The sequence below is a fragment of the Nyctereutes procyonoides genome, unplaced genomic scaffold (assembly GCF_905146905.1).
Source record: "Nyctereutes procyonoides isolate TBG_1078 unplaced genomic scaffold, NYPRO_anot_genome, whole genome shotgun sequence".
NCBI classification, from domain to species: domain Eukaryota; kingdom Metazoa; phylum Chordata; class Mammalia; order Carnivora; family Canidae; genus Nyctereutes; species Nyctereutes procyonoides.
The window spans coordinates 6,918,628-6,932,200 of record NW_026575020.1 but is presented as its reverse complement, the minus strand read 5'-3'; the positions used below and the strand labels follow the sequence as shown (position 1 = coordinate 6,932,200).

The following is a 13,573-nucleotide window of genomic DNA, read 5'->3' as shown; positions in this document are numbered from 1 at the left end:
CTGTGGTATCTGAGGGGAGAAGGCCATGGGTCTCTCCCCCACCCGTACCCTGCACCCTCTGATCCCCCAGGACTTCTGAAATCTCCCTCAGGCAGTGAACCACCCAATCTCAGGAGGAGCTGGACTCTCTCCTACCCCAGGCTGCAGGCTCCCAATTTACTGCCTCTGTTTCATCAATTGAAGTAAGCCCCAAGACTTCCCCTCTCTTCATGCTGTGGGGGCTACACAAGAGGGCACAGAGAAAAAGCGGATGGCCTGCCCTTCCTCCTGACCTCACAGAATTGTGTCTCTTTCCCCAGGATGAGATCTGCATGCACCTGACTAATTATTCCATTAATAAGCACAGTTCCAATTTCATTCGAGACGCTCACGCTGGAAGCAAGAGGTAAGGAAGCTGCTTCACTTCTCTTTTCTTGCCCTGCCAGGCTCAGAGTTGCTGCCTAGGATTCTACCCAAACCCTGTCAGTCCCCAGCAGTGTTTCTATCTTGGGTCACATGGTCTCAGCAAATATTTCTTTGCCTCCTTAGTCTCTGCCCTCTGGCTGTTAATCATTAAAAGAAGGCTACATCGTAAACCCTAGGAGGTTGGGAGGAGGAGAGATAAACATGAACGTTTCCCCAGCAGGATACACACACACACACACACACACACACACACACACACCCCAAAACATATGCTTGTTACCCTGGGCATTTCTGACATTTCCAAACCAAAGGATATTTATCGATTGCTAGTCGGCCAAGGGAGGTGGACATGCCAGGCAGTTGTTGGCCTGTGGCTTCCGGGGTGTTCTCCAACAGAGATTCTTGAATGATAGGTCACGATGCCTGGTGTGGCCTGACGGTGGCTGGCTGGCTTTGAGATTCCCCAGGAGAGGGGGGAGATGGGAGGAATGCATGAGAGTCTTCCCAGTTATTACATGCATGTTATTGTGTAATCCTAATCCTGTCTCATCTGAGATGGATGGGGTTGAGTTGTAGGAAAAAGGGGGAGCTGAAAGAAGTGAATACAGCCAGGCACAAGGGGAAGGGGAGGCAGTACTTATGGAGGCCTCCTGTGTGGTGGGGCCTGTGCAGGGGAGTCCGTGTGCATTGTTCCCCATTGCATCTTCACCACACCATGACAAGGGTGTTGTCATCTGCCCTTTGTGGGTGCAGAACAATGAGTTAGGTACCATCTCATTTTCTTTACAAACAAGGAAACTGAGTCTCTGAGAGGCTAAGCTCCCCAAGGTCACACAGCTGTAAATGTTAGAGCAGGATGAGAAAGTAGGTCTGTCGGGTTGCAAGGCGCATGCTCTGTCCCCTTGCAGCAGGCTTCAAAGGATGGATAAACACACAGTCTGTTTGGCTTCAAAGCATCAGAGAGGCACGTGAAATTACCCAACTCCCCTGATGGCAGAGTGCCAAAAGGCAAATGGAAAATCACTAGCTGATGCCTGCTTGAAGGGAAGTCTCCCCTGCGTCGGAGGGTGCCGGCACCCGTCTCGCCCGAAGCTCTCAGCTCCTCATCAGGCCCATGGGCACCAGCTCAGCCTCCCACGCTGCTGCGGGCCGAGAGCCGGTGCTCGGTGAGGCCTAGCTTTCAGGCCCGGCTCCGACTCTTGCCAGCTAAGTACGTGTAGGCAAGTCTCTTCAGCTCTCTGAGCCTCCACTTGGTGTGTACAATGAGGGCAGTGATATGTCTTGCCCTGCCCTGTCCTGTGTGCCCTGCCCACCTCCCAGGGTCACTGTGAGACTCAAATGGCCCCTGATGGCTGCAGGGACACTGCTTATGGTTACTGTGATTTTTTTCCTTAGTCGGAAGGCATGTAACCTAAGGACCCCCATTTCTTTCTTCTTAGGAGAAGACACCCCATCAACAGGCTTTGGGCCCTCAGGCCATGATGGATGGGGTGTTAGGGGGTGCCAGGATTCAGGGAGAAGAGTGTACAGAATTGTTCTGCTGCCTTTCACCCCCTCCCTTCCTGCTCTTTTTCCTTACCTCTCCCCCCAGGTCAGGCCTCACCCTTCTGCTCTGCTCCCCTGGCCTCCACCCTCCACCTCTCCCTAAGCACCAGGCTCATCCCTCACTATACCCTGACATCTGTTGCCTACAACTCAGCCTTTTCTTGCTCCTTGCTCCCACCCCAGAGTTCCAAAATGGTCCCCTTGCTCAACTTCCCCATCTCTGCCTCCTGGCCTGCAGGATGGGGGAGTTTGGTGTCATCTTGGTTGTTGAATCTTGAAGGTTCCTCCTGCAGATGTCCCCATGTCCCTTCTTTCCACCAGACCTAGGCCTTGCTTCAGCCTCAGACCTGATGTCTGCTCAGCCTCCTTGCTTTTCTCCCTAAATCCAGGCTTCGACTTCTTGGTACCTCCATTTTCTCATCTCTAAAATGACAGGAAAGGGCAGCCCTGGTGGCTCAGCGGTTTAGCGCCGCCTTTGGCGGGGGGGTGTGATCCTGGAGACCTGGGATCGAGTCCCGTGTCAGGCTCCCTGCATGGAGCCTGCTTCTCCCTCTGCCTGTGTCTCTGCCCCCCCCCCTGTCTGTCGTAAATAAGTAAATAAATCTTTAAAAAATAAAATAAAATAATAAAATAAAATAAAATAAAATAAAATAAAATAAAATAAAATGACAGGAAAATGTGAATTCTGGCTGGCCATCCTCAGATTTGCCATGAGGGGCCTATTGAGATGACGTGTACGAATGGGCTTCAAAAACACTAGCCCCCTTCCAGGTGAATGTTGTTGTTATTCTGTATTCCGTATCCAGTGGTCCCTGCTTATCCATGGTTTCAGCTACCTGCAGTTAGGTGAATGTGGTGTCTCTCTCTCAAAATACCTTCCTTTACTGTACTGGCCTTCCTTATGATGATGATGTGAAATGATAAGATCCTACCTGATGAGATAAATGAGGTGAATGATGTAGGCATGTGACGTTACTATTATGGATATCTTTCTAGGCCTAATTTATAAACTAGCCTTTATTATAGATGTGTATGTATAGGAGAAAAACAGTGCATGTAGAGTTTGGCACTATCCATGGGGCCAGGCGTCCTCCGTGCATAAGGGAGGACTTCTCTACTCATTACTTCCACAGCGATGGGGCTCCCAGGTACCTAGAGATTCAGGTTCAAACTCTTCTTCTCAATCTACTGTAATTTGACCAGACGCCACCATCCATTGTTACACTACTACACTGGTAGTCAGCATTGTTGGGGACTTGCTGTCTGGCAGGCACTACTCTAGGAAACATACACACCTCAGCCCACTCACAACACTCACAACAACACTTGAAGGTAAGAATTATTATTATCAGCATGATTTTGCATATTAGGAAACAGGTGGTAGAGCTGCAAGGAAAACTCCTGAGTCTCTACCCTTAACCACTGGGCCACACCGTCTGTTCACTCTGTGGTGTCTGTTGGGACACTCTGTGGCTCACATTCCATATATGGGCCTTGTTCATTCCCACTTCTCCATCTTTGCTCAGCACCAACCAAAAACATGGGATAACATCCTTGAAGGTTCTTCTGGCTCACTGGGCTTCCATGTTGCCTCCCCTGATCTGGCTTTGGGTCCTGGTCCAGCCATATAGCCACCATGAAGCCAGCCTTCTCTGTGAGTCTCTGCTCACTTAATCAGATGAGATCTGTCTCTGAGGACGAGCCTGTGGAATCCGAGTCAAACCACCCACAGCAACCTTCCCATCTCTGGACTCCCACTACCCTCTGGTCAACATCAGCCATACCTCATGACCGCTCTTGGCTTGGTGCACACATCTGTCACATGTTCTCAATTGTGCTTAGCCTCCTTGAGGGTTAGAGTGGCACCCTGGCCTTCTAGGCGCCTCCCATGTGCTGGGCAGAGTCCTTCTTTCCTCCTGTTCCTCCCTTTTCCTTTTACCTCTCCTGTTCTTCCCCTTCTTCCTCTTCTGAGGCGATCTGCTTCTCATTCTGACTACCTCACCTGCCCCAATTCCCTCATCCCCAGCTCGGCCAACTGCACCCCAGGTAAACCCCCCACCAGCTGTAAACTTAGCAGGAACAGTGAAGGGAAGACAGAACGACTGGAAATCTGGCAGGGCTCGGGGGCAGAGACCAGGTCCTCTTCATCTCTCAGGGCGCCTGGCACATAACTGGTGTGTTAAATTGAATTGGCTAACCACTGGGCATTATGAAATTATACAATAATATATATTCATTGTGATGTGCCTGAATCATCAAGAAGAGGTTATGTTATGATTTGCAGTGTCTATTATAAGAAGGCAAGGAAGTATATAATCTATTTTGGGAAAATTTATTTCCCAATTAGGCAAATTAAACACATCTTTTTTTGCACTTGAGTGGATTGGCTTCAAGCGATCTGGAAAATTCATTTATGTGCCACATATTATCCCCTGACAATGACGGGTAGAGGCAGTAGGCCTCTGAATTGAGTGGCCTTTACTAATCTGTCTTTATATAAATGCATCCTCGGTTGTTCCATATGTGTGTTGAACCCTCCCCAAATGGTCCTTAGGCTCCCCATGACAGTGGGGGCAGTTTCTTGGGGTTCTCTCATTTCATGTGTACAGCAGTCCTTTAGCAAGTGTGCATTGGCTGGCCACCCCTGCTTCATCCTTTTTGGCTCTGCTGGCTGGGGTCCAGTGAGCTCTTTGAACTGCCTCATGAGCCACCCAGTGCCCATTACATCCTGCACCCTCCTTAATGTCTATCACACAATTACCCCCTCCCTCGGCTCCCTCCTCTCCAGCGACTGCCTCAGTTTGTTTCCTATAGTTAAGAGTCTCCTATGGTTTGTCTCTGTCCCTGATTTCATTTTATTTTATTTTTCCCTCCTGCCCCCAGGCTCTTCTGTTTTGTTTCTTGAATTCCACATATGGGTGAAATCATATGATAATCGTCTTTCTCTGATTGACTTATTTTGCTTAGCATAATACCCTCTAGTTCCATCCACGTTGCTGCAAATGGCAAGATTTCATTTTTGATGGCTGAGTAATATTCCATTATATATATACCACATCTTTTTTTTAAAAAATTATTTATTTATTCATGAGAGACAGAGGGTCAGAGACATAGGCAGAGGGAGAATCAGGCTCCCCGCTGAGCAGGGGGCCTGATGTGAGACTCGATCCCAGGACCCCAGGATCATGTCCTGAGCCAAAGGCAGATGCTCAACCACTGAGCCACCCAGGCACCCCTATACAACATCTTATTTATCTGAAATCAGGACCATCTTGATTTACCTGGACAGTTGTTAACCCCATCTTTTGACATGCCCTGGGGCTGCCTTTTCTTTGTGGAAGTCCTAAAGCAAAGTTTCTGTGACTTTGGGGGTCCCCAGAATCCCGTCAGATGGCTGGGGTAGGACTCAGGTGTAGGTGTTCTTAAAAGTGTTTCTAATGAACACCAAAGGCTTAGAAACCATTTGCCATCAAAGCAAAACCATGATGTAGGGTTTTTGTCTTTGTTTTTGCTTTTAATTCACCCATTAAGCCTTCCACCCAGAATACCCAGTCCCTGCCCCAGCCTAGTGGGTGTTTTCTGGGTCACAGTGAAAGTACCAAAAGCCAAGTCTTATGCATCATTATACAGCACCCACTTCCAGACAGTAGAGGCTTGTGACTCTGTGGTTCCTGCAGGTCCTTCCTGAGCTGACATAGCCCTGTTGTCTCCCTGGGTTCCAGTTTGTCTGTCCCCATTACCTCTGGGGACTTAACTTCTCCAGAATCTTCTGGTTCCCAGCATGAGATGGCCTTAGATGACCAGAGGTGGGCTGCTTTGCCTCATAGCCTGCAGTTTCCTTCCAGGAAGCTCTCCACCTTTAACATGTACATGGAGAACCATGGCTACAACACAGAGCAGATCTGGAGAGATATTGAGGATGTCATCATCAAGACGATCATCTCCGCCCACCCCATCATCAAGCATAACTACCACACCTGCTTCCCCAACCACACACTCAACAGCGCCTGTTTTGAAATCCTGGGCTTTGACATCTTGTTGGACCACAAACTCAAGCCGTGGCTGCTGGAGGTAGAGGGGTCAGGGCGAGGGGTAAAAATCGGCCTCTGTTACTGGGGTCAGCCAGGGTCAGGCTCATCCTTTCATCCCTGGCTCAGTCAGGTCATTTTCATCAACTTCCTGGCCAGGCCCTGTGCTTGCTGCCCGAGGCTTCGCCCTTAGCTGAGAAGTGGCCACCAGAGGGGGGTAGATGGCTGGGAATTAGAGAATTCTTTATGCCTCCTTGAGGTCCACCCAGACCTGGAAACTTGGATCTCAGGCACGGAAAGACTCTAAAGGCAGCTCTATTTTTTGTAACAAAAATCATCTCCCAGAGAGGGGGTATTCTTCATCAAAGCCTAGTTGATGTTAAGATCAGAGAGGAGCTGCCAAGCTTGGCTCTCAGGGGCTTGGGCCACTGAGTGCCCAGCACCAATGGAAAGTGGCCTGGAGTCTGTGGCCCAGGGCACAGATGAGGAGCCATGCAGTGAGTTTCCTGCCTCCCCCAGACCCATGGCAGGGTAGATGAAGGAGAAAGAAAAGCATCTGGCTGTCTCTCTCTCTTCCCAATTAGACTTGTGCTCAGCAGCCCTCAAGGGGCCCTTCAGGATCCATTCTAAGGAGGTGAGGGTGTGGGAAGCGAGGTGCCAAGTCAGAGGTGCTAGGGCCAGTTGGTACATGGTCAGAGTCAGCCTTCAGGAGGCAGAGCCAGAATTATGGGTCCCATTCCTGGGGCCTTGCCTTTCCTCCATTCCCAGCCCCTGTTCCCAGGTATAGGTGGGAAGGAGAATATGGGTGTTTGGAGCTCTTTTTACAAATTTAAAAAAAAAATTTATTTACTTATTCATGAGAGATACAGAGAGAGGCAGAGGCACAGGCAGAGGGAGAAGCAGGCTCCTCACAGGAAGCCCGGGTTCCGTGATCCCGGAACCCCAGGATCACGACCTGAACTAAAGGCAGATGCTCAACCACTGAGCCACCCAGGTGCCCCGGGTGTTTGGAGCTCTTACACAAAGAGCGGAATTGGCCACCAGGCACAGGCCTTCAGAAACTGCTAGAAATCTTCTTATGTTACATAGTGCATACGGACTTTACTGTGAGCAGGACTGAGTCCTCTCCCTCCTCCCACCTGCCTCCCCCTCAGTCCTGGTGAGGGTCCTGAATGCATCACTCTGGTTTCTTTCCCATGTCCCAGCCTGACCCTTTGGATTGCCCCCTTCCATCTGCTCTATGGCGTGCTGTGTATGTAAGAAAGCACACCCAAGCACACCCACCAGGTGGAGGGGAGACAAAAGACAGGGCACCCCGATGCCTCTCAAGAGGAAAAGATTGAAATCAAACTGGTTAAAGTAGAGGAGATTCTGCTTCCTTCTCTCCTCACTGTGGCTCTGGTGCAGACTCCCTCTCCCCATCTCTCCCACACCTGCTCCTCTGGTAGCCAGGGCCTCACACTGGCCTTAGGTGGCTCCAGAGAGGTGGTGTTTTGGCCTTGCTCCGTGCTTCTGCTCTGAACAGCCCAACCCCCTGACACCCCTGCTGCACACAGGTCAACCACTCTCCGAGCTTCTCCACTGACTCCTGGCTGGATAAAGAGGTGAAAGACAGTCTGCTCTATGACACCTTGGTTCTGATCAACCTGGGAAGCTGTGACAAAAAGAAAGTCTTGGAGGAAGAGAGACAACGGGGACGATTCCTACAGCAATGTCGTTCTCGGGAGATCAGGTACAGAGATGCCCCAGCACCCAGGGGACCCCATTCTCTATGACTTCCCTGCTCCCAGTAAGACTGGCCTGTCCTGGTCCTCGACAACCTACTAGTTATATGGCCTTTATGACACTTCTCTGAGCTTCAGTGTTCTTTCTGTCAAATGGAGCCAATAATCTCTAAGGTGGAATTGAATGAAATAATGTATAATTAAAGGTTCGTCACAGTGCCTGACACTATAGTGTGTTAGAGATGGTGAAGGGGATTGCCTGGGCAAAATGAGTGAAGGAGGTTAAGATACAAACTTCTAGTTACAAAATAAATAATTCATGGGGAGGTAATGTTGGTGACTATAGTTGGTAAGATTGTATTGCATATTTGAAAGTTGCTACGATCTTAAGAGTTCTCATCAGAAGAAAAAAATTTGTTAATGATGTATGGTTACAGAGGTTAAATATACTTGCTGTGGTGGTCATTTCACAATACATACGGATAGTGAATCGTGTTGCATGCCCAAGAAACTGACAGAGCATTATACGTCTATTATACTTCGATAAAAAAAAAAACAATTAAATTTTTAAAAAGACTCTTGCTTGGAGTTGGTAGGGCAGGGAGTCAGTTCTAACAAATGATAATCCTATTTGAAAATTAGTTTATATTTGCAGAATGTGGCAGTTTGGATAGTTTTACTGTGAGCATTTTTTTTTGTACCTAAAAATAGGAGATTAAGTTATAGACGGAACTATGTATCATGGATATGAGTTATTAATATAATATGAAGATTCAGGGATTACCAATCAAAAAATAAAGCCATTGCTTTATTTTTACAGAAAGACACATTTGTCGGGGATCCCTGGGTGGCCCAGTGGTTCAGCGCCTGCCTTTGGCCCAGGGCGTGATCCTGGAGTCCTGGGATCGAGTCCTGCGTCAGGCTTCCTGCATGGAGCCTGCTTCTCCCTCTGCCTGTGTCTCTCTCTGTGTCTCTCATGAATAAATAAATAAAATCTTAAAAACAACAACAACAACAACTACGCCATGAATAAAAAAAAAAATCCCTTAAAAAAAAAAAAAAGACACATTTGTCTGACCTACCTCATGTTACTGGGTTGGTAGGATCTATGTCCCCTGCTTCCTGCATGGCAGCATTTGCCTTTAAACAGAGGCCTCCATTCTGTGGAGTGATTCTAGTGTCTGAAGACTCGGAACCTGGTCAAAGAGATGCCTTTGTTGCTTGTCAGGTCCCACAGCAGCCCCCAGGTCCCCATGAGCAGAGCCTGCTGATTCTTGGTTATCAGCTTCTAGAACTGGGGGCAATAGCATCTATGTTCAGATGGCACTCTGTTTCTCAGAGCACTTTTGCAGGTGCCCTGTCTTCCTTATGAGGAGGGTGGTGGATAGGTAGTGGGGGTGTTGCATTGGTCCTGTTGTTGGAGCTAAGGAGACCAGGCTTCTGGAAGGGGAGCTCACATGTGCAAGATCCCCTTGCTGGGAGGTGGCAGGCCTAGTGCCAGAGCACAGTGAGTAGTGTTCCTTGGGATTCCAGGATGCCTTCCACTTTGCCAGCACTCTCTAATTTTCTGAAGGAGGAGGCAACATCAGGGAGGAGCTGGGCCCTGCCCTGGATCATTCTCTTTGTCATGACTTGGCCCTGGGTAGCTCAGTGCTCTTGGTTTCCCTGCTATAAAAGGGGCTTATCATTCCTTCTCCCTGCGACCTCCACCTCCCCGAGGGGCTGTGAGGGAGAATGAGATCACATAGCTCATAAAAGCTCATCCAAGAAGCCCTCAAATTTAGCAAAATGCAAGCTGCTGTTCTCCAGAGGAGGGTTATAAGGGCTGTGAATGGGGAGGTGGCGACAGAACTGAGCCAAGGGGAAATGGATTTTTGTATGAGGAGAGAATTTGGTGAGCTTTCAGAAAGACTGTTTCTAACCAGCTTGCAGTGCCTCATGATGCTGGCTGCCCTGAGAGGGCTAGATTCTCCTTTTAGGGAAACACAAGTTTATTTAGCAAAAACAGGTGGACCACTGTTGTGTGCAAGGCCTCTGCTGGGCCCCACATGGCATCCAGCTTGGCACATCCCTTCCAAGCTTTGCCCTGAGAAAAATCTACAGCAGCCCTGTGTTCTGTTCCACCACAGGATAGAGGAAATCAAAGGCTTCCAGGCCATTCGGTTGGAGAAAATGGAGAAGTACGAGAAGGAAAACTGTGGAGGGTTCCGTCTGATTTATCCTACTCTGAATTCGGAGAAGTATGACAAGTTTTTCCAGGATAACAACTCCCTCTTCCAGAATACTGTTACCTCCAGGGCTCGGGAGGTGTATGCCCGGTAGGAAAGCCCTGGGTGAGGTGGGTGGGTGTTGGGGTCCGTTGGGTGGTGCTTGACTTCTGGGTGACCAGCCTGGGATGGTCAAGAGGGTCTTATGAGCTTCAGTCCCCAACCTAGAAATTGCCAGGGGAACATTTGCTTTAGTCTCATGAGGATCAGGAATCATAAGATTCCTTGGTGGGGGGGTGTTGATATGTAGCTGTTTTTAGAAACTCGACCCCTGAGACAGGTACCCTCACCCTTCTCCAGAATTCCCAGCCCCTGAGAGCTACCTCCTGGATTCACATAGGCATGAAATCTAGGAGCTGGAAGGGACTCATCCTGTCCAGTCCAATCCCTACCCATCACCTCATGTTATAGACTGGGAAGTCAGAGCACAGAAAGGGTCATATGGCAGGTGATGATCCCTGTCTCCTGACCCATGTGACTGTGTTATTTACACTGTATCATTGGCCAGAGAGGCCCAGGTATAAAATGGTCCAATGTGGGGGACTCTCGGTCCGGCAACCAACCCAGATCCTCTTCCCAGCACCTTCCATGTGTGGCATTTGGCCAGCTGGGAAGTGAGGAGAGAGAGAAGGTAGGGGAGCTGGGTAGTGCTGCTGACTTTGCATCTCTCCTTGGATGCTATTCCTCAGACTGGAAATGGTATGATGAGAGAAATGACTCCCCCCCCCCACCTCCTGCTCTGTGCCCCACAACCATTTGTGCAGACTGGACACACTGAGGGAAGGCATGTGGAACACTGCATTCTTTGCCAAGCATCATCCACCCACCCCTTGGAGAGAGCACCCACATTTGCAGCCCATCCCCTAACTTCCATAACACTCCCCATTCCTCTTGGACAGGCAACTGATCCAGAACCTGAGGCTAAAGCAGGAGAAAAAATCCTTCCAAATTGGGAAAGAGAAGAAGGTGGAGATGCAGGGGGAGTCGGCAGGCGAGCAAGTGAGAGGCAAGAGCATGAAGAGCTGCGAACAGAAACCACAGCAGAAATACAAGGACACCACCCTCACCTCCAAACAAGTAAACCTGGCTGGGAGGGGAGCATGTGTGGCCAGCACCCTTCCCCGCCTGGGGCCGATCTGTGGGGGGGTGCCGAGGAGATCACTGCTCAGAGCCCTGACACACTGAAGGAACAAGGCTGTGCAGAGGGCTGGGCCACAGGAGGGGAGCCTGGAGGTCACCAGGAGCCTGGCACCCTTCAGAGAACTCTCACCCTCTTTGTGTCCCTCGGTAGGAGTAAAAGCCAATCCCCATGTAGGGAGTGGGCACCGGGACTGCTTGTACTCATGGGTCCACTCCAGTTTGAGTTGGGATGCTCCCCTCCTCTGGCAGGCCAGGGGCACAGCTGAGAGAGGGGGCCGCAGAGACGGGCTGCAGGGAGCTGGGACCCTCACCATCACCTGGGGTGACTGACCATAGCTGGCTCCCACCAGCCTGCTCTCTGTTCAAAGTGGGGACTGGCCCTGTACCGTGGGCCAGCTATTCAGTTGTCCCACAATCCAAATCTTTGGATGACCCCTGTCGCTTCCCCGTCTCTTTGGGCTCAGTGGAAAGACCCAGATGGCTTTGTGGTCAATTACCTTTTTCTCAAACACTCACCGGAAGGGACAGGGTTAGAGCAGGATATTTTTGGCTTCTTGTATTTTATAACTTTGTGAGGGTCATAGGCCTTTTGAGAAACTGATAAAAGCTATGGACTCTCTTGCCATAAACTATACAAAGATACAGTTTTAAAACTGTAGTTCTAAGTGGTTCAAGGACCCCGTGAAACCATCTGTGAGCCTTCGGGGAGTCCCTACACCTCAGGATAAGAACCTCTTCTTCTCCTTGGCACCTACCCTTGGTGCAAGTGAAACTGGAAGTGGACAGAGCTGGGTTCCCATGGGCTTTCTGGTTTCCTCCTTCCCAGTATCTCCAGCCATCGACACTAGTGTGCTGCACCCCTGACTTGCTCTTGAATGTCAGAGATGCAAAGAAAAATGAGACGGACAGCAGCCTCGAGCAGGAAACCCCCGCCAAGGAGGCCAGCCCTGCTCCCTGCGAGCCTGTATCTGCAAGGCGGTATACCTCTGTACCCGACCTGAGGCACTCGAGCCTTCTCTGCGGCCCGGGGCTGGAGCTCAGCAAACCCATCTCCAGGATCAAGGAGGTCAAGTCTGCCTCTGCAGTGAACATACTCACCCACACTGTGGTGAGTAGAGCGGTCTACCTCCCCACAGGGCTAACCTCGGGGGCCAATGGCTTACTTTCTGGTCCCTTTTCCACTCCTGACTTGCTGTCTCCCTTTAAGTAAGCCGCTCGAGCCCCAATTTCCTCACCTGTGGAACCCAAGTTGTGGAATAGTATACCAGCTAGGAGAATGCACCCATACTTTTAGGGCTCTTCGAATGGCCATCTTCTGCACCCCGTCTTTAGTCCCATTTCCACCTGCTGTGTTAGCTTCCTGTGGCTACTGGAGCAGCTAGCTCACCACAGACTTGGGGGCTGAAAGCACAAGTTTATTCTTTCACAGTTCTGGAGGCTAGAAGTCTGAAAACAAAGTGTTGGCAGGGCATCTGAAGGCCCTAGAGGGAGGATCCTTCCTTGCTTCTGGCTAGATTCTGGTGGTTGCCAGCAATCCTTGCTGTTCCTTGACTTGTGGCAGCATGACTTCAACCTCTACCTCTGTTGTCTTGTCACACAGACTCCCTCCTTGAGTTTCTCCTTTATATATCCTCATGTGGCCTTCATGTGAGGACACCAGGCATTGGATTTAGGGCCCACCCTAATCCTGTATGACCTCACTTTAATTTGACTGATTATATCTACAAAGACTCTATTTCCAAATAAGATCACCTTCTGAGCACTTGTGGCACTGTTGGTACATCACTTAAACAGTGTTTTTCAAACTCCGTTTGTGTATGGACATCTTTTGAAGGAAAGAAAACTCTTCCGGATCCCCATGGCAGACCTAAATAATTTTTATAGATATATAAAAGCATAAAACCAGATTTATAAAATCTTTATGTTTACAACTCTCATACAACTATGAAATCGAAATAAACATCACCAATGAAAATAAACATCAAAAATATTATATTGAATGTGACAGTTGATTTTTTTTTTTTGCAGAAACTATGTTGCCACATAAATGTGGTACTGATGGTTCTAGAATAGGTCCCTCTGTGTTTACTGTAGTCATCCCACCAAAAGCTATATGATGACTGTATTGTAAGAACTAGAAACTCTTCAGCATTGTTGGGCCTTTGCTGGGTCCAAGTACAATATAGAGGAGTGCAGTGTGTTTCAAGTTTCTAACCATATCCCACAGTAGAAATCTGTTTTATTTCATCCATCCGTATACACACACTGGAAAAAAATTTTTAGAACAATGATTAGCAATACCACCCATGGTGACTCTTTTCATGTTTATTCTATTCTGTTCTATTCTTAAAAAAAAAACAGTTACAACCCACTAAATTAATTTCATGACTGGTTAATACATTTGCAACCACAGTTCGAGAAACACCTTTAAGAAGGTAGGCTTTGGAGCTTCATGACATTGTAT

General features: G+C 49.0%; 1 protein-coding gene across 1 annotated transcript in view; it reads left to right on the top strand.

Moving 5' to 3' along the window:
* TTLL6 (tubulin tyrosine ligase like 6) overlaps positions 1–13,573 on the top strand; it is a 30,477-nt gene that overhangs the window by 3,592 nt on the left and 13,312 nt on the right. Inside the window, exons 5-10 of the mRNA XM_055329617.1 lie at positions 300–385; positions 5,796–6,021; positions 7,535–7,710; positions 9,832–10,020; positions 10,869–11,046; positions 11,936–12,217. Of these exons, the coding sequence (XP_055185592.1) occupies positions 300–385; positions 5,796–6,021; positions 7,535–7,710; positions 9,832–10,020; positions 10,869–11,046; positions 11,936–12,217 (1,137 nt within the window). The remainder of the gene's footprint in view (positions 1–299; positions 386–5,795; positions 6,022–7,534; positions 7,711–9,831; positions 10,021–10,868; positions 11,047–11,935; positions 12,218–13,573) is intronic.